Source organism: Kogia breviceps, chromosome 13 (assembly GCF_026419965.1).
Source record: "Kogia breviceps isolate mKogBre1 chromosome 13, mKogBre1 haplotype 1, whole genome shotgun sequence".
Classification (NCBI taxonomy): Eukaryota; Metazoa; Chordata; class Mammalia; order Artiodactyla; family Physeteridae; genus Kogia; species Kogia breviceps.
This window is the reverse complement of record NC_081322.1, coordinates 47,519,399-47,541,299: the sequence shown is the minus strand read 5'-3', so window position 1 is coordinate 47,541,299 and position 21,901 is coordinate 47,519,399. Positions and strand designations below refer to the sequence as shown.

General features: G+C 36.9%; 1 protein-coding gene across 1 annotated transcript in view; it reads right to left on the bottom strand.

Annotated features, from left to right (window-relative positions):
- RFX6 (regulatory factor X6) overlaps positions 1-21,901 on the bottom strand; it is a 130,472-nt gene that overhangs the window by 51,365 nt on the left and 57,206 nt on the right. The window contains exons 3-4 of the mRNA XM_067011707.1: positions 4,465-4,621; positions 1,605-1,728 (exon numbers count right to left, since the gene is read on the bottom strand). Of these exons, the coding sequence (XP_066867808.1) occupies positions 1,605-1,728; positions 4,465-4,619 (279 nt within the window). The 5' untranslated portion in view covers positions 4,620-4,621. The remainder of the gene's footprint in view (positions 1-1,604; positions 1,729-4,464; positions 4,622-21,901) is intronic.

Below are 21,901 nucleotides of genomic sequence, written 5' to 3'. Positions count from 1 at the left end.
TTGAGTAAATATTTAGTCTGGAAATAATAATATCATACACATATTGATACATAATGACACATCAGCAAAGGGAGGGAGGTGCTTTTTGGATGACATTGTTCCACTGCCCTTTTCTCAATGTCCAAAGCAGATCATACCAATATCTGCTCTTGCTTGATGTTACTGCCAAAGCAATTATTACTTCATGTATGTGCTTTGTAGGAAGATTTGGGTTTCTTTATAGTGATTCTTTGCAGAGATTTACCCACAATTAAGTATCTATCTCCAACCCTGAAAGGACATGGAAATTTTCTTTGCCTTACCAGATCTACAAAGCCGTGATTGAAACTATTTCTTTTCTACATTCCTTTCTCTAAGTTGGCTAAAAGTTAGCATTTGATTAAAGAACAAAAATCTCTTCTACATAAAACAGGGTTTTAACCTGAATCTTAGGAGATCCATACATGATCTTCTAAAGGCTCCATGGAAAACTCTGTGTATTAATATGTGTTAATTTCTTGGGGACTGGTTCTGTAGTTTTTATCAGATTATCAAGGTGTCTTATGGCTCCCCAAACAGTTAAGAATGACTTCCATAAGGGGCACTAATAAAATATTAAAGCTAAAATGGATATTAGAAGTTGTCTTATGCAGCCTCCTCATTTTACAGAATGAGTGAACTGAGTTTTGAGGAAGTTTAGTGCTTTTCAGGTCTCTCAACAAATTAGAGTCTAGGCTAGCACCTAAATCACTGGATTACAATGCCCTTATCACACTCTCTCCTGTAAACAATAGGTTTTCAAAATAAATTAATAAATTATTTTAGTTAAAAAAACCTGGGAAGCCAGACGATAGTAATCATTATTTTCTAGACAATGAGTCCCTCTACAGGTTAGAATTTGGATTTCAGTTTATAAGAGATGCAATATTTGAGATCTAAGCTTCTTACAATTTTTCTGGGATATCCTTGGTTCTTAGATAATAGAGCAAGAAAAGAATCTCAAAGAACAAGGCTTTCCCAAGAGACTGATATTGTTTCCTGATTCTTAAAATGAGATCAACATATGTTAAGTACAGTAATGTCAGCTATATAGATTCCCATCCTAACCACACAGGTTGGGTAAAAAGGAATGTTTTTAAATGAGAGAAATTTAACCAATCCCATCATGACATCTTGGAGTTTGGAGTGTAAATATATTTAGAGCAAATGGAGAATTAGGAGAACTATTTATGAAATAGAATAAACACAGTCACCAATTACATTAACAAGATACTTGTCACCTCCACTTAATTCTGCTTCTCAATACAGGCCATACCATACTCTTTAGTGTATCCATCTTTGAAAGGAAATATTATTGCTCAAATAGAGCTTCCTTTAAGGTCACATTAAACCTTCTAATAGCCAGGGTTCTAATATTCAAAGCATATAGTAATTCAAGGTAAAACAAATAGTAGGTAAAATCTAGGTTAAACATATAATAGTTCCAAATACAGCCAAGAGATTTCATTTACAAAACAGATTTCTTAATATTCTATAAGAAAATCTGAACAGATAAGTTTGTTTCCATGCTGTCTGCCTGACATGACTTCAGTTGTAAGGTAGTATAGCCAATACGTGTTATTTACCTTTCCAAAGGTGGCTGCGCAGGCTGGCTCCAGTTTCTCTTTCCGGCAGAAATCTAAATAGTGTGCATAAAGGATGCACCGTGGTAAGCAAACTCCTTCACATACAATGTAATTCTCTTCAAGCCTAAGAAAAAGGGCAAAGAATTAGGTCAAACCTTTTATTTCTTCTTTCCTTTCCCCTCTCACATTGATTTAATGCTCCTTTTGAATACAGACTCTATACAAATGAGTTCTTGAGCAGACATGAGTAGACTTCTTTTATCCTGGATAATATTAAAAATATGATCACAAGGATTAAAGTTAGAAGAGCAAGAACCCCAATGAACACCTGCTAGTGCAGTTAAAATACCATGGCTAAGACAAAACTACTCCTGCCTGGTCCACATCCCAAAGAATAGGTCTTACTTCTGTGTAAGTCTTCCCTGTTCAACACGCCTTGCTCTGTGATAATCAAATATGAATAGTGAAATTGAAGGTGATGGTTTTTAAAAATAACCTTCTCAACACTAAAGGGCTGCCAGGCTTCAGGTTGGCAAATATCTATAATCTCTTACTTTCATTCACAAACTAGTTCCAAACACTGAATAGTTAGGGAAACATGGTGATACATTTATTTGCAAAATTCATAAGAGTAAATTAACTTCACTCAAGTTCGAAATGGTACCGATCTATTTCTATCTCTACACTTTTTACTGTAATCAGTACTTACAATTACCTAAAAGATCCTGTACACTCGAAACATACTGTTATTCTCTATAGATGCCTCCAAACATGACATATAAATTCAGCTCCATATTATAAACATAATTATATAAACTCTGAAAATTTAGAAGTAATTCCATTTAATTTGGATGCCTGCAATTGCAATTACACACAATATATATAAATATAATAACATATATTTAAGTGTTATAAATATCTGAACAGCAATCAGGAAATCAGAACTTGTAGATTCTACCTTCAATTTTTCTAACCTTTCAGTAGATGATATTGGCTAAAATTTACTTATACTCTTTTTATGTATAGTAAAATCATAATTACTACTATACAAGAGCAATGCAATACAGAATATGCATTCAGATTAAAATTGAGTGAAACTCTTCTAAACCCTTTAGATCTCTGATTTAACACGTTCCCAAGGTGCATGAGATAAAAGCTACAAGACGTGTTTCCTAAGCAGATAAAGCATCAGACATCCATTTTTCTATGACAAAGGAAAAAAATGAATCAAAACCCAATAAAATTTGCATACATAAAGCCAAACACCTAGTTGACAGTGAAAACTGAAGTTAGGCAGATTTTTCACTTTAATTTTCAATTCTACTGTTTAGCATCCCCGCTATAATCTATAACCTTGAGGAAAAAAATATCAGAAGTTAAATAACTCACCTAGGCTATTTTTTAAAAATTATGTAACACTTTTTAAAGAGAGAGTATGGAGAATTCAAACAAAATGACGACATTTTATAGTTTCAAAAAATATGAAAGTTACTGAGAAATATTCAACTATTTAAAACTATATTTTAATGACACGCATATAATGCCCACTTTTTCACCTGGCTATTTTGATGGTGTAGGCATTATTTTTGTCTTCAAAATACTGAAAAATCCTAGACATAAGTATAATGTTAATTTGGGGTATGACTTTTTTCTTTAATTGTAATGCATTTATATTTATAAAATAAAAACCCAAGTTTGTTTCCATTCATTCAAGTTGAACTGAATAATGCAAGTGATCATTCAAAAGACCTTCATAACATATCTGAAGCCAAAACCTTTTAGCTCCAATTATCCTAAAGAAAATAGCTGTGTCCTAAATATTTCAGATAATTAGCTCAACTATTTACTGCTCTAGTATATTCTTAACCAGTAAATGTGATATCAACTTCAATAGTTAAACCATAATTTTAGAAAGATATTTAGTTTACATTTAAAATATTTGAAAGAGTTAAGGATATAATTACAAAAATTTACTACATGCAAATTGTAATTCAGTGTTAAAATAAGATGTGCTAGTTTTTATAAGATACTGTTTTTTCTATTGTATTTTTCTAAGATTTAGATCACACTTTACATATAAACAGATCATGTAACTTATCAGCAAATAGACATTTTTACTTTTTTACGTCTTATTTGGAATTTGGGAGGAAATTTATAGTTCTATTTCTTCACACTACATAGGGAAGTTTAATATTATGTTTTTACTTTAAATTTCTCTTCCTTTTAGAATATTATAAAATGTTCTGTATATGTAGAGAGCCTACTGATAAACTCTTAGCTTTAAAAGATTTTCCACAAAATCCAATTAGTGCTATTTCACTGTAATAAATCATATGTGAAAGGTAGCTGAACATTTATTTAAGTTAATAGCGTCATCTTAACTGATTTTTCTATGTCTTCTAGTTCAAACACATTTTATCCTATGGCCAATACACAATTTTGAATTTGCCCTCTACGGATAAAGGCACCGTTAAGATCCTTCCTCCTTTTAAGTTGTTTTTAAGAATCATGTTTTATAAACATAAAAATAACAAATATATAAGGACTGAATTGATTGCATGTTAAGCAAATAAGTAATAAAAAATTCTTTATTGCTTACATTCGAAGAAATTATAGTTTTAGTCAATAATGAACAGAGTGATGGTTTTTATTTGTATTGCAGATCATTTTTCACCAGTACAAGAGTATGTCTCTATACCAAATATTCAGTGAAAACAATTTTTGGATGAATTTCTAATCGGTCTTTTAAACTTCTCCAAGAAAGTCTGAGGGAGAAGCAAATTGAGAAAAGCAAAGAATCTGAATATACTGATTTTAAAAATTCAACAGGTGCTTAAGGGTATCCTTGGGCGAGTCTTACCACTGCAGGGTGAGCTGAGTCTGCTTCTTTTTATCCTTCATAATCTGAGTGACGGTTTTCTTCTGAGAGAGGTGTGGATCGGTTGCTTTGGTTTTGCTGTCTTGATTGTCCGCAACCTCTTCTTCAGAGGAAAAGTTACCATTGCTTAAATGCATTTCTGATTGCAAGTTGAAAAGATGATAAAGAAAATCAGAATATAAAATCAATTAATTAGCCTCTAAATGTATCTTGGCGTCAAACAGCGTGGCCTATGGGGCGTTCAGAGGAGAGTATGCAAAATCCTCTCGACTTAATTTCTATTTAACAATCATTTTCCTAGGGGAAATATATGCGCGTTTGCGGTATGTTTCTTTTTATTATCGGATGCCCTGTAAAAAATACATCCGCGTCCCAATCACGTCCCGGGAGCTGGCAGAGCACTCACCGGCTTTAACTCCCACCGGCAGCTCCGGGTCGTCCCCTTTCTCCCCGCTGCCCAGCGCACCCCCGGGCTGCGCTTCAGCCGCCAGGTACACCCTTTCTTCGGGGAAAACGAGCAAACCCTTGCTCAGGAGCTGCACACAACACTCCTCCTGGACTTCGGGGGAAACCTGGGGAGAAGCCTGCACCTGCAGGAAGGCGTCTTCCAGCTCCGGGACCTTGGCCATCCTCCCGGCCACGGAGATTCGGGCACCCGCCGCTCGACCGGTTCCCAGCGGAGCCCCGAGGCCGGGGCGGGGCGGGGCGGGGCGGGGGACCCGGGGCCGCTGGGGCGGGGACGCAGGCTGCGGCTCGGGATCCCCCGGGCGTCGCGGAGAAGGAAGGCCGCGCACAGGTACAGCTCGAACCGCCCTGGGAACTGGGTGGGCTGAGGCGGGACTGCTTCTCTCCACCTGTCTGCCATCCTGGCTGATGATCATCAGCTTGGAACTAACTTCCTCACCTGCGCTCGTCGAGCCTGAGCAATGGAGTCCCATTCCCCACATCTCCTTTCCCCTCTTTCCTCCTTTTCTCTCATCTTGCCCTGGGACCGAGCACTCTTTCCACACCCAAAGCTCCCAGAAAGAACCAAGAAAGCTCCACTGTCATCTTCGGCGGAAAAGCGACTGTCCCCATCTCTACTCTAAAGGAGACGACAAGGATGCTTCCGCGGACAGCCTTGACTCTGCAGGCCCAGGCCAGGAAAGGAGGACCCCAGAGCACCGCTCAGTCTTTGCACAACATGTCCTCGGTTGACTTATTCCTGGAGTAATCCTAGGGGGTGGTGAGGGCCCTTCTCAGTGACTTGGGACAGACGCCATCGCATCCCACGAGTGTCCAGAGGGCCCTGCCCCCCGGGCGCAGAATGCAGGGCCTCTCTGCCCTCCAGGATCTGGCCCTGAGCTTGGAGGAAAAGATGCATTCACTCCCTACATGGTTTGTAATTTAAACGCGTCCCTGATGATTCCTCACCTCTTATACCTAGTAGTAGTGCAATGGACGTTTGTTGAAATGAAAAATGAAAGAAATCGCCATATTTCATTTCCAATCCAAAATGGCAAGAAAGTCACGTGGTGGAAAATATCTTGTTCTCTCTTTAAGAAGGAGAAGTCAGTAGACTTGGGGTCTCTTTTGCCTGACTGCTACATAATCCTTCATTCCTTTCATCTTCTGTTCTTTTGACAGATAATGCCCTGTGCTTGCTATCTTGCTTAGTGCTCTCCAGAAAGAGCAAGAATCCCGCTAGTTCACATCACCTCACCACAACCTGCAACCTGTTGCCCTCATTTGGAGCGTTAGAAAGATAAATCACCCCTGAAGTTTAATTTAATATTAAACTATATTACATCAAAATATAACATAGAAAAAACAAAATGGGACCCAAGGTGATAGATGGCTGAAGGGTGGGTTTTGGGGAGGAGTAATACAATCTAAGAGCATTAACTTGCCTAGGTGGCCAAGATTATGAGTGTATTTGACCCTTACCCTTTTTTTTTAGCACCACTTATGGGAAAGGCACCACCTCTCTGTCAAAGGTTTTCTCCTTAGCTGTACCTCCAGAAGCTGGGTCCAGGCTGGGGCCATCCACCCATCCAGGCACCCAAAGTTCTGAGGCTATACCACCACCTCTCCCCACAACCTTGCAAATCAATCTCCTCTACCCAGTCCCCCTACCCACAAAGCCTCAGAGTTTTCTCAGTCCATGGGGCTTAGCTCTACAATACTAAACTTTAGAATCTTCCTTCTTTACAGAGACACCCTCAGACTCATTTTGTAAAGGAAGTTGTAGTGGTTAACTGTACACAACAAGACTCTGCCCACTTATATCACATAATCAGAAGAAAAACATTCAGGAAAATTACTGGGATTAAAAAAAATTTTTTTAATAGCGCTTGATATCCAGGTTGATTGTGTGTGTGTGTGTGTGTTTGTGTGTGTGTAAGTCATACAGACACTAAGTGAATATCTGGCACTTATCCAGAATTGATCACTGAAAACACAAACCATTTAAGGCTCTAAATGAACTTTTTGCCTTAATTTTAAGTAAACTCTATGCCTAACAAAATAACATGTAAGTTCTTTGTACTACTGGTTAGAAATAGAAATCTGAAAGACTTAACAATAAGTAAAGAAATTGAACTAGTAATAAAAACACTTCCAACATATAAAAGCCTAGGACAAGATGGCTGCAATGCTGAGTTATACCAAATGTTTAAAAAAGAGTTAATGCCAATCCCTCCCAAACTTGTGTGATGCAGTAAAAGTGGTGTTGTGAGCAGGGGAAAAAAAACTATCATCCTAAATTGCCATCTGTGATAATTATAATTTGACCTCATGAGAACAATGTTTTAGAGACATAATAGTGATAAGCAAGTCATAAAAACCTAGGCAGGAAAATAGGTAAATATAGAGAATAATCTTTTAAAATAGTGATTCTAAACATTTTGTTTTTTATATTCCCATTAAGAAATTTGTGTAAGCCATAGATTCTCTCCCCAGAAGAAAAAAAGCACACACATACACTCACATACAAAACTCTGCATGCAGTTTGACAGATCCCCAAAAAAGAATATCTAAAAAAGTTTATTCCGTTTGAAGAAAATAACACAACGATATACAAAAAAGGAGATTCTTGGAAGTTCCCAAATGACATTATCTTCCTGACTGGAGGCCCCACATTAAAGGGGAAAGGAATTTGGAGTCTGATACATTAGTATTCATTCTCTTTGTGACTCAGCACATTTAACCTTTCTGTTTCTTTCTCTCTAAATTGGAAAAAATAGTACGTTATCTGAAGCAGACTCATGGGTGCTTGCCCAGATCCTCTTGGATCCCCCTCATATTTTCAAACCACCCTTTCTCCAGCTTCAACTTCCTTTTGTTTCCAGTAACCAGCTCCACCACGAACACCACCTGAAAGCACCTGAGACTCTTCTTTGGAGGAGCTGCCCTTGGCTCCTGGACCACCATTGCCCATAGGCAGAGCAAGCAGGCACCTCAGTGTTTATACATCCCCTGGGGAGCCCTTAGCCAATGGCTGATGATTAAGGAGAATAAAAGTCCAGCTCATTAACCTCATGGTAGATAAATCTGAGTTGCAGTTTACAATCCAGAGCTCCTCTGTGGGATCAGGCTGAAGCATTCTCTGCTGGATAATACCTGGAATCCCATGCTTGTTTGGCTACTTCCCCTCTCTGTCCTGCTATCCCTACTCCTTTACCTCTTTCTCCTAGAAACACTTTCTTAAAAATCACATTTGTAGATGACTGCTTGACTCATGTTCTGCTGACATAAGATACCACATTATAGCGCTGATGTAAGAATTAAATAAAACATTATTTAAAAACCCTAATACAGTGCCTGGAACAGTAAGCATTCAATAAAAGGTACCTAATATTTTTATTCTGAAACTTTAGATCCCTTTCAGTGCTCATAGGCAAAAAAGAGAAAATTTTTTCTTTCATTGCAGAATGATTCTGAGAAACATCTTGCTCTTTGTCTAGACTCTTTCTGAGTGTAGTATGATCTGCAGTGACCATATATTATGAAACTTTCTTCTGTGAAAGTTCATACCTCACCTAATATTTTTTATGTTCACCAAGATTACTTTTTAAATATAGAAACTACTTATTTTGCCTTCAGGTTAAAAATTTCATGTTGTTGCTACATTCAAATAAAAGTAAGATCGTTGTGAACCTAACAACAGATCCCCCAAATACATGAAGCAAATACTGATTTTGCAAAGATGCTAAGACCATTCAATGAAAAAAGAATAGCCTTTTCAACAAATGCTGCTGAAACAACTGGATATCCACATGCAAAAGAAATCCTTTCCACATGAATCTGAAACTCTTCTTCACACTATGTACAAAAATCAACTCAAAATGGATGAGACCTAAATATAAGAGCTAAAACTGTACAACTCTTTTATTTTATTTTTAAAATATTTATTTATTTTTGCTGTGCCGGATCTTAGTTGTGGCATGCGGGATCTTTTAGTTGCGGCATGCCAACTCTTAGTTGTGGTATGCATGTGGGATCTACTTCCCTGACCAGGGATCGAACCCGGGCCCCCTGCATTGGGAGTGCGGAGTTGTACTCACTCGACCACCAGGGAAGTCCCTAAAACTGTACAACTCTTAAAAGGAAACCTAAGTGTAAACCTTCATGACCTGAGACTAAGCAAATATTTCTTAAATATGACACCAAAAGCACAGCAACAAGCAAAAAAGATAAATGGAACTCCACTAAAATGTGTGCATCAAAGAACACTAACAAGGAAGTGAAAAGGAAACACCCAGAACGGCAGAACATTTAAAAAACATTTACCTGATAAGGGTCAAGAATCCAAAATATATAAAGAGTTGTTATAATTCATCAAAAGACAGCAGCCCAATTTATAAATGGACCAAAGATTTGAATAGACATTTCTCCAAAGAAGATAAACAAATGTTCCATAAGCACAGAAAAGATGCTCAATATCATTATTCTTAGGGAAATGCAAATCAAAACCACAATGAAAAAGCACTTTACTCCCACTAGGATGGTTATAATTTTTTGAAAGGAAAAAGAAAATAAGATGTGGAGAAATCGGAAGTCTCATACATTGCTGGTGAGCATGTAGAATGCAGCCACTGTAGAAAACAGTTTGGCAGTTCCTCAAATAATTAAACATGGAGCTACTATATGACCCAGTAATTCCATTCCAAGATATTTTACCCAGGAGAATTGAAAACATATGTTCCCATCAAAACTTGAATACAACTGTTCATAGCAGAATTATGCATAATAGTCAAAGCAGATACAACCCAATGTCCATCACTATTGAGTAGATTAATAAACTGTGGTATATTCATAAAAAGGAATATTATTCAGCTATAAAAAATATAGAAGAACTGATATATGCTACAATATGGATGAAACTTGAAAATATAATGGTAAGTGAATGAAGTCAAATATAAAGGCCACATATTGTATGAGTCCCTCCATAGGAAATGTGCAGAATAAGCAAATCCATAAAGACAGAAAGTAGATTAGTGATTGTGAGAGGCTGGAGGTGGGGGTAATGGGAAGTGACTGCTTAATGAATATGGGGTTTCTTTTTTGGGTAATGAAAACGTTCTGGAATTAGTGGTGATTGTTGCACAACATTGTGAATATGCTAAAAGCCACTGAATCGTACACTTCAAAATGGTTAAAATGGTGGATTTTATCTCAATAAAGAAAAAATATTTAAATAGGCAAGTTCAGGTTATAAGGATATCTTACCAGATAAGAATGACTACTTAGTCTAAGACTTTGCTATGAAGAAAATTTGCAAAGTTTGGACAAACTTCCCAGGCTTATTCTTAAAATATGAGCTATTAGTTTTGCGATTTTCTTATAAATTTCAGCTAATTATGTCTACATTCCTTCTTCAAGTCTAATTTCTTCCTCCTTCAGTCTTGAGTGTGCCATGTTATTTTTTCCTTCCTTCCCTCCTTTCTCCCTCCCCCCACCCACCCCTTTCTTCCTTGTTCTTACTGCATGTAGGATGAGAAAGAAGTACTAGAAAACAAAGAACAAAGAGGAGATAAAGAAAGAAAAAGGATCAAGAAATGGTGGAGAGGATTGAGGGAGTCAATAAAAATAAAGATAAAATATGTCCAGTTGGTTAAAATTTAGTTGATGGCTCCAGTTTAGATGCAGGCAGAACCATTTTTTTTTCCATAACTGCAAATCAATGTAAAACGTCAATTAATTTGGGGAAAAGCCAGGAAAACGGGTTTCAAGGAAGCTATAGCTGGATTCCATCCGGGCAGCGATCAGGACCAGGAAAGGGAACATGCCCTTGGAAATGGTGTAAATGGCAGGTGTTAATGTCATTTAAAGGGAGGATCAACATTGCCTGGTGACAAATGGACAAGTCTTGCATAAAAAAGAAAAGTTATTTCCCAGGTTGCAGTTTTTAGGAACCATGAAATAAAACAAAATAAAATAAAATAATTGCTATGTAAAATAATCACTCAGCTCCTTGCTTGACACTGAGCCAGAACTCGCTGTAGCCATTGCCAAACACAGTTACCAGACAATTTCATGAGTAACAGTTACCTCTTTTACCACCATCACTCCAAAGATAGACAGAGACTTATGCCTGAACTGAAGTCAAGAGCTAATAACTCAGTCCTGAACCAGAGTGACTCTACTGAGAGAGTGCTGCTCAACCCCATTCAGGTGTCTAGACATTTCATCAGATTTTCCTAAGGGCTGTGATAAGATACTCTTCTTGCCTTGTAACTCTCCATACTATAAACCGTGCTGAGTGACTGATGCTAATATGTTTATTTCTTATTTGATATGTTGTTTAGAAAAGTCAAAATGCCAGGATAGAGAGTACATATGTGCGTGTTATGTTACTTTATTTTTTTCTAGATCAAAACTGTTTCAAAACAAAATTTAAAAAGCAGGGTAAATCTTATCTTTAGTAAAATTTTGACCTCTGGTTGTTTATAAATAAAAGATATTTATATAATTCAAGGGGTGCGTATATACACGTAAAATATATTAAAGCTTGAGAAATGTATATATATTTATTACAAAGTTACTGTTAAAAATGGAGAGAGAGTATATTTCAAATATTTGAATATTCACTTATTTAGTTAAAATTAAATCACTCTACTCTTATTGAAACTTACTTTGTTCAACCTTAACATCCAGTGTCTCCGGTAACCTTTATCCTTCACATGTAAATAACCACTTACTTCTCTCTCCGTTTCAAATACAAGATAGTCTGACAGTCTTTTTTTAATATAAGACCAATTGTATGTTTGCAACAGTGAAGAAAATAGATTAGATTAGTCCATATATAATAATAAATTATGTACTACTTTATGTGTATTTGAGAATTACTTCTTACATAGTGTTGTAATAAATACATATAGTAAAAAGGAAAGATATAACATGCAAATCAAATATTAGATGTATATGTTAAACCATAGCTGGTACATAGTAGATACCTACAAATATTTATTACAAAAACGAATGGAAAGTGGTAGCAGTTCTCCAACTTCTCTTCATTCACAAATAAATAAGACATGATTTCTCTTTCAATATTCTCAGTGAATTGGAGGAGGCAGACAAATTAGAATATAACAAGATAAATACTATAATGTTTACATGCACAAAGTGCTCTAAGAGCACAAAGGCAAGAGTGACCATCTCAGGCAAGGGCAGCCTGAGTCCAAGGAGGACAGTCAGAAAGCTTCACAGAGAACATCTGAACTGATTTTGAGGGATCGGTATGCATTCACAGGTGGAAGACAGAATAGAATGTACAGAGGCACAAAGGCAAGAAAGGGCTAGTTGGTGGAGTCAGTAGTTGGGTGTAGCTGGAGAATAAGGAGCATCATGGGACACGGAGGATCATGAATTGAGGTCAGATCTTGAAGGGTCTTGTTCAAGCTAAGAAATGTATAGTTTATTATAACTAAAAACAACAAGTCACATTGAGAGATTTTAAGGAGAAAAGTATAAAGCATGAGTGAATTGTGGATGAGGAAGGTTAGGAAGACCAAGTGATGAAACAAAGGCTTAGACTAGAGCAATGGCAGTGAAAATGGAAAAGAAAGAAGTGATTCAAGAACATATTGAGGATGCATACATGGTGACGGTGATAGATTTTTACAGTATTGTCTCCTAATGATTCATGCATTCTCCATTCATACTTTTGGGTAATTCCTTCCTATGTTGACTCTGAACTTCTCTATTAGCAAGCATGCAAGCAGAGGCTTGAAAAGACTTATGCACTGGGCTCCACTTCTGTTGATGATGCTGGAAACCCTGAGATATCACCATGTGGCCAAGGCCAGGCTAGCTTGCTGGAGACATGTCAGACCCATCACTCCAGCTGCCACCCAGAATTAATTAATAGCAAAAACCAACTGCCAGACACATCAGTGATTTAAATGAAGCCATTCTAAAGTAACCAGTCTCCAGCTGACTTGCCAGTGAGTGCAGCTTCCTGAGTGAGTCTCAGTGAAGCCCAGTCCAGCTGAGCTCAACCCAAATCGCTGACCCATAAAATTATGCACTAATAAATGATTGTGGCTTTAAGCCAGTAAAGTTTGGGGTGGTTTGTTACACATCAAAAACTCATTGATTGAGTGATGGATTGGTTATAGCCTTGCATATCACAAAAAGTTGGTTGAACTTTGAGACACTGAAGTAACAGTAGCTCGTGGGAAAAGCAATTTGGCAAATATGTGTAGGGCAATTTTTTGTTTTTCATGGGGTTTTTTGTTAGTGTTTGTTTTTTTTTGTAGATGAGGAAGAATAGAACTCAAAGGTGAGGGAGATTTTTTAATAATAAAACCTACTTCAAAGGGTTCAAATAAAGATCAAATGCAAATAAAGATCAAATGCAATAATATACACAAAAACACCAAATGAAAAATAACTGTTACCTTATACGTCTGTATATATGCAGACTATATGTACTTTATTTTTTATTTGACTTTTTAAGAAATTCACACTAGTGGTTATACACACACATGCACAGATTTACATCTGCATCCCATTTTGGGGAGAAACAACATGGAGTGCCCAGTACACTCTAAAACAGCTCTCTCTAAAGTTTCTGGCTACAGGTGGAATGTAATTTTTGTAGGCACATCTCTTTTTCTATCCCCAAACCCAGCAAATTATGCACTTGCTTCTTCAAAATAAAGAGTCCCCACAGAGTCACACTCTGTGGATATAAACAGAACAAGATCTTCCAAGTGTGAACACTAAACTCTCTGAATAAATTAAGCATGCTTGAGGGCTAAGCAAACTCTACTCATTTTCAAACTTTTTAGTTATAGTATTATATTTACCACATAGTGGCCTTGGTGTTGAAGTAACTAATATTTCAGATAAATAATTTTTGTAAAAAGATATGCTATTTTATCAACATTTAATTTCAAAACATAATGTGTAGTGTATAAGATGAAGACAGTATAGTGTTCTAAGGCAAAAGAAATAAAAGCAAAAATAAACAAATGGGACCTAATCAAACTTAAAAGCTTTTGCACAGCCAAGGAAACCATAAACAAAACGAAAAGACAACCTACAGAATGGGCGAAAATATTTACAAATGACGTGACCATCAAGGGCTTAATTTCCAAAATATATCAACATCTCATACAGCTCAATAACAAAAAACAAACAACCCAATCAAAAAGAAAAGGGCAGAAAAACTAAACAGACATTTCTTCAAAGATACACAGATGGCCAACAGGCACATGAAAAGATGCTCAACATTGCTAATTTTTGGAGAAATGCAAATCAAAACTACAAGGAGGTATCACCTCACACCAGTCAGAATAGCCATTATCAAAACGTCTACAAATAATGAGGGTAGAGTCAAGATGGCGGTGTGGGAAGACATCAAGTTAGTGTCTCCCTGAAACTAAGGTGCCTGCTGGCCACTGGTGGGGGACCCTGACACACAAGGAGATGGGAGGAACCCCCAAGTGAATCAGTAGGATGTGCAGGGACAGAGGGGGGAGAAGTGTAGGCCAGGCAGGATCAGCATCCCTGAGGCCAGGGAGATCAGGAGAGGTAGGTGGGAGGGGCCCTCCAGAAGGAGTGGGAGAGGAGCAGAGGGAGATCTCCTGGCCCACTCAGCCTGGGGAGCCTGCAGAGCTCCTAGGCCAAACCCCTGCCCTCCAAGTTCCCCTCCTCCCCCTGAGAGCATTGGTCCTGGGGGCATAGGAAGAAGGACAAGGGGAGAACAGGAGAGGCAGGTGGGAGGGGCCTTCTGGGACAGGAGAAGCAGGAGGAGCAGGAGAGGAGAAGAGGGCATTTGCCCTGCCCACTCAAGCCCAGGAAGCCTGCTGGACTCCCAGGTGAGGTCCCCCACCCTCTGAGACCTGGGGTGGGGGGGGCACGTCTGGGCCCCTTCAGTTCCTTGAGCCTAAGCGCCACTCCCCACAGTCCCCAAGGCCTTTTCCAGTCCTGTGGGTCCTGAGCATTGGCCCCAACCACCACCCAAACCTTTCCCTTGCTTAGGCCCTGCCCTCCACAGCCAAGGCTTTTTCCCTGTTTTTATTTTTTTTCCTCTTTTCCCTTCTCCTTTTTTTTACTTCTGTGGTACTATTGTACCTTCCAGTTATTGATTCATCTATATTTTTATATTATTTACAACATATCTGTTAGTTTCCTAGTCTAATATTATTTTTTACTTTGATATTGTACTCTCTCCTTTTTTTTTTTTTTTGCCACCACACATGGCTTGCAGGATCTTGGTTCATGAGCTGGGGGTTGGGCCAAAGCTCCTGTGGTGGGAGCTCTGTGTCAGAACCACTGGACTAACAGAGAACCTCAGATCCCAGGGAATATTCATCAGAGTGAGGTCTCACAGAGGTCCTCATCTCAGCACCAAGACCCAGCTCTACCAAACAGCCTACAAACTCCAGCATTGGAAGCCTCAGGACAAACAACCAGTAAGACAGGAACACAATCCCACCCCCAGAAAAAAAAAAAATGAGATGGCCAAAAAATATGTCACCAATTAAGGAGCAACATAAAAACCGACAAGACCAAATAAATGAAAGGGAAATTGGCAATCTACCTGAAAAAGAATTCAGAGTAATGACAGTAAAGATGACCCAGAATCTCAGAAATATAATGGAGGCATGGGTTGAGACAATACAAGAAATGTTTAACAAAGATCTAGAAGAACTAATGAACAAACAAACAGAGATGAACTACACAATAACTGAAATGAAAAATACACTAGAATGAATCAATAATAGAATAACTGAGGCAGAAGAACGAATAAGTGAGCTGGAAGACAAAATGGTGGAAATAATTGCTGAGGAGCAGAATAAAGATAAAAGAACAAAAATAGTTGAAGACAATCTCAGAGACCTCTGGGACAACACTAAACACACTAACATTCGAATTATAGGGATCCCAGAAGAAGAAGAGAAAAAGAAAGGGTCTGAGAAAATATTTGAAGAGATTATAGTCAAAAATTTCCCTATCATGGGAAAGGAAATAGTCACCGAACTCCAGGAAGCACAGAGTCCCATACAGGATAAATCCTAGGAAAAACACACCAAGACACATATTAATCAAACAAAAATTAAATTCAAAGAAAAAATATTAAAAGCAACAAGGGAAAAACAAAACATAACATATAAAGGAATCCCCATAAGGTTATCAGCTGATTTTTCAGCAGAAACTCTGCAGGCTAGAAGGGAGTGGCAGGATATACTTAAAGTGATGAAAGAGGAAAACCTACAACCAAGATGACTCTACCCAGGAAGGATCTCATTCAGATTCGATGGAGAAATTGAAAGCTTTTCAGACAAGCAAAAGCTAAGAGAATTCACCACCACCAAACCAGCTTTACAACAAATGCTAAAGAAACTTCTCTAGGTGGGAAACACAAGAGAAGGAAAAGATCCACAAATAAAACCCCCAAACAATTAATAAAATGGTAATAGGAACATACATATTGATAATAACCTTGAAAGTAAATGGATAAAATGCCCCAATCAAAAGACATGGACTGGCTGAATGGATACAAAAACAAGACCCATATATATGCTGTCTACAAGAGACCCAATTCAGACCTAGGGACACATACAGACTGAGGGTGGAGGGATGGAAAAAGATATTCCACGCAAATGGAAATCAAAAGAAAACTGGAGTAGTAATACTAGTATCAGATAAAATAGACTTTAAAATAAAGACTATTACAAGAGACAAAGAAGGACACTACATAATGATCAAAGGATCAATCCAAGAAGAAGATATAACAATTATAAATGTTTATGCACCCAACATAGTAGCACCTCAATACATAAGGCAAACGCTAACAACCATGAAAGGAGAAATGGACAGTAACACGATAATAGTAAGGGACTTTAACACCCCACTAACACCAATGAACAGATCATCTAAACAGAAAATAAATAAGGAAACACAAGCTTTAAATGACACAACAGACCAGATAGATTTAATTGATATTTATAGAACATTCCACTCAAAAGTGGCAGAATACACTTTCTTCTCAAGTGCACATGGATCATGCTCCAGGATAGATCACATCTTGGGTCACAAATCAAGCCTTGGGAAATTTAAGAAAATTGAAATTTTATCAAGTATCTTTTCTGACAGTAATGCTATGAGATTGGAAATCAATTACAGGAAAAAAACTGTAAAAAAGACAAGTACATGGAGGCTAAACAGTACACTACTAAATAACCAAGAGATCACTGAAAAAAATCAAAGGAGAAATAAAAACATACATAGAAACAAATGACAATGAAAACACGATGACCCAAAACCTATGGGATGCAGCAAAAGCAGTTCTAAGAGGGAAGTTTATAGTAGTTCAATCTCATCTCAAGAAACAAGAAAAATCTCAAACAATGTAACCCTACACTTAAAACAACAAGAAAAGAAGAACAAAGAAAACCCAAAGTCAGTAGAAGGAAAGAAATCATAAAAATTAGAGCAGAAATAAATGAAATAGGAATGAAGAAAACAATAGCAAAGATCAATAAAACTAAAAGCTGGTTCTTTGAGAAGATAAACAAAATTGATAAACCATTAGCCAGACTCATCAAGAAAAAAAGGAAGAGGACACAAATCAATAAAATTAGAAATGAAAAAGCAGAAATCACAACTGACACTGCAGAAATGCAAAGGATTATAAGAGACTACTACAAACAACTTTATGCCAATAAAATGGACAACCACGAAAAAATGGATAAATTCTTGGAAAGGTATGATTTTCCAAAACAGAACCAGGAAGAATTAGAAAATATAAACAGAACTATCACAAGTAATAAAATTGAGACTGTAATTTAAAATCTTCCAACAAACAGAAGTCCAGGGCCAGATGACTTCACAGGTGAATTCTATCAAACATTTACAGAAGAGCTAACACCCATCCTTCTCAAACTCTTCCAAAAACCTGCAGAGGGAGAAACATTCCCAAATTCATTCTACGAAGCCACTATCACCCTGATACCAAAACCAGAAAAAGATATCACAAAAAAAGAAAATTATAGACCAATATCACTGATGAACATAGATGCAAAAATCCTGAACAAAATACCAGCAAACAGAAACCAGCAACACATTAAAGGGATCCTACACCATGATCAAGTGGGATTTATCCCAGGTATGCAAGGATTCTTCAATATATGCAAATCAATGTGATACACCACATTAACAAATTAAGGAATAAAAACCATATGATCTTCTCAATAGATGCAGAGAAAGCTTTTAACAAAATTGAACACCAACTTATGATAAAAATTCTCCAGAAAATGGGCATAGAGGGAAGCTACCTCAACATAATAAAGGCCATATATGACAAACCCACAGCAAGCATCATACTCAATGGTGAAAAACTGAAAGCATTTCCACTAAGATCAGGAACAAGACAAGGATATCCACTCTCACCACTCTTATTCAACATAGTTTTGGAAGTCCTAGTCACAGAAATCAGAAAAGAAAAAGAAATAAAGGAATACAAATTGGAGAAGAAGAAGTAAAACTGTCACTGTGGATGACATGATACTATACATAGAAAATCTTAAATATGCCACCAGAAAAGTACTAGAACTAATCAATGAATTTGGTGAGGTTGCAGGATACCAAATTAATGCACAGAAATTTCTTGCATTGCTATACACCAACAACGAAAAATCAGAAAGAGAAATTAAAGAAACAATCTCAGTTACCACAACAAAAAGAATAAAATACCTAGGAATAAACCTGCCTAAGGAGGCAAAAGACTTGTACTCAGAAAACTATAAAACAATGATGAAAGAAATCAAAGATGACATAAACAGATGGAGAAACATACCATGTTCTTGGATTGGCAGAATCAATATTGCGAAAATCACTATACTACCCAAAGCAATCTACAGATTCAATACAATCCCTATCAAACTATCAACGGCATTCTTCACAGAATTAGAACAAAAACGTTTACAATTTGTATGGAAACATAAAAGACCCCCACTAGCCAAAGCAATCTTGAGAAAGAAAAACGGAGTTGGAGGAATCAGGCTCCCTGACTTCAAACTATACCACAAAGCTACAATAATCAAGACAGTATGGTACTGGCACAGAAACAGAAATATAGATCAATGGTACAGGATAGAATGCCCAGAGATAAAGTCACGCACATATGGTCACCTAATTTACGACAAGGGAGGGAAGTACATACAATGGAGAAAAGACAGACTCTTCAATAAGTGGTGCTGGGAAAACTGGACAGCTACATGTAAAAGAATGAAATTAGAACACCACCTAACACATACACAAAAATAAACTCCAAATGGATTAAAGACTTAAATGTAAAACCAGACACTATAAAACTCTTAGAGGAAAATATAGGAAAAACACCCTTTGACATAAACCACAGCAAGATCTTTTTTGACCCACCTCCTAGAGTAACAGAAATAAAAACAAAAATAAACAAATGGGACCCAATTAAACTTAAAAGCTTTTGCACAGCAAAGGAAACCATAAACAAGACAAAAAGACAACCCTCAGACGGGAGAAAATATTTGCAAATGAAACAACAGACAAAGGATTAATCTCCAAAATATACAAACAGCTCACGGATCTCAATATAAAAAAAAAATCCAATTAAGAAATGGGCGGAAGACCTAAATAGACATTTCACCAAGGAAGACATACAGATGGCCAAGAGGCACATGAAAAGATGCTCAACATCTTTAATTATTAGATAAATGCAAATCAAAACTACAATGAGGTATCACCTCACACCAGTCAGATAAATGCTGGAAAGGGTGTGGTGAAAAGGGGACCCTCCTGCACTGTTGGTGGTAATGTAAATTGATACAACCGCTATGGAAAACAGTATGGAGGTTCCTAAAAAAACTAAAAATAGAACTACTATATGACCCAGCAATCCCACTACTGGGCATATACCCTGAGAAAACAATAATTCAAAAAGAGTCATGTACCACAATGTTCACTGCAGCACTATTTATAATAGCCAGGACATGGAAGCAACCTAAGTGTCCATTGACAGATGAATGGATAAAGAAGATGTGGCACATATATACAATGGAATATTACTCAGCCATAAAAAGAAACGAAATTGAGTTATTTGTAGTGAGGTGGATGGACCTAGAGTCTGTCATACAGAGTGAAGTAAATCAGAAAGAGAAAAACAAATACCATATTCTAACACATATATATGAAATCTAAAAAAATAAAATGGTACTGATGAACCTAGTTGCAGGGCAGAAATAAACATGTAGACATAGAAAATGGACTTGAGGACACAGGGTGGGAGGGGGAAGCTGGGATGAAGTGAGAGTAGCACTGACACATATACACTACCAAATATAAAATAGTTAGCTAGTGGGAAGCAGCAGCATAGCACAGGGAGATCAGCTCGGTGCTTTGCAATGACCTAGAGGGCTGGGATAGGGAGGATGGGAGGGAGGTTCAAGAGGGAGGGGATATGGAGACATATGTATGCATATGGCTGATTCACTTTGGTGTACAACAGAAACTAACATGGTATTGTGAAGTAATTATACTCCAATAAAGATCTATTTTTTTTTAAAGTTGACAAATAATAAATACCAGAAAGGGTCTGGAAAAAAGGGAAACCTCTTACACTGTTGGTGGGAATGTAAATTGGTGAAGCCACTGTGGAGAACAGTATGGAGGTTCCTTAAAAAACTAAAAACAGAGTTACCATATGAACCAGTAACCCCACTCCTGGGCATATATCCAGAAAAGATGAAAATTCTAATTTGAAAAGATACATGAATCCCAATGTTTATAGCAGCACTATTACTAATAGCCAAGACATAGAAGCAACCTAAGCATCCATCAGCAGATGAATGGATAAAGAACATGTGGTGTGTGTGTGTGTGTGTGTGTATTTCTGGTGGAATATTACTCAGCCATAAAAAAGAATGAAATAATGACATTTGCAGCAATATGGATGAACCTAGATATATATGATCATACTAAGCGAAATAAGTCAAGCAGAGAAAGACAAATATCACATGATATCACTTATATGTAGAATCTTAAAAAATGATTCAAATGAGCTTATTTACAAGACAGAAAAAGACTCACAGACACAGAATACAAACTTATGGTTATCAAAGGGGAAAAGGGGGAAGAGATAAATTAGGATTTGAGATTAACAGATACACACTACTATATATAAAATAGATAAACAGGAACCTACTGTATAGCACAGGGAGCTATATTCAAAATCTTGTAGTAACCTATATGGAAAATAATCTGTAAAAGAATATAAATATATATGAATCACTTTGCTGTACACCTGAAACTAACACAATATTGTGAATCAACTATAGTTTAATTTTTAAAAAAACAACAAAAAAGATGAAGACAGTAAACCGCTTCATGTAATACCAGTGTTAACTTGGGAGAAATGGGCAAAACCAGAAATGTTTTTTAGTCCTAATATCCCCATCATAACAAGGCCAATAATTAAAATTAAAAGATGTACATTGTAGGTATGAATTTTCAGTCATGTTGTATCTACTGTAGTGGACAATTTAGAAGAAATTAGATGATCTAATTTAAGGCAGCACATATTATTTATCATAATTTTGTCCTTACCTTTTTTAAAATCAATAGCTGGCTCCAAACCTGTTTTTCTTCTAAGTATACTTCTGTACATCATTGCCCAGTTGTGACATAAACTCTAAATGATTCCTTTACTTAGAATCCCTCTTCCATGAATATTGAAGATTGTAACTTTTATTTTTTCTCAGCCTTTGAATTTTTGTATTTTACAAAATTGACATGTGAATATACTGTTTGTAATCAGTATATATAATTTGTATATCATAGTTTGACTAATAATCACTAGTAATTTTGATGAAATACATTGCTTTTTAAATGTAATACTGAAATCAATAACTCTTTTAAGAACTCATGTAATTTCCTCAAGCTAAACAAGATT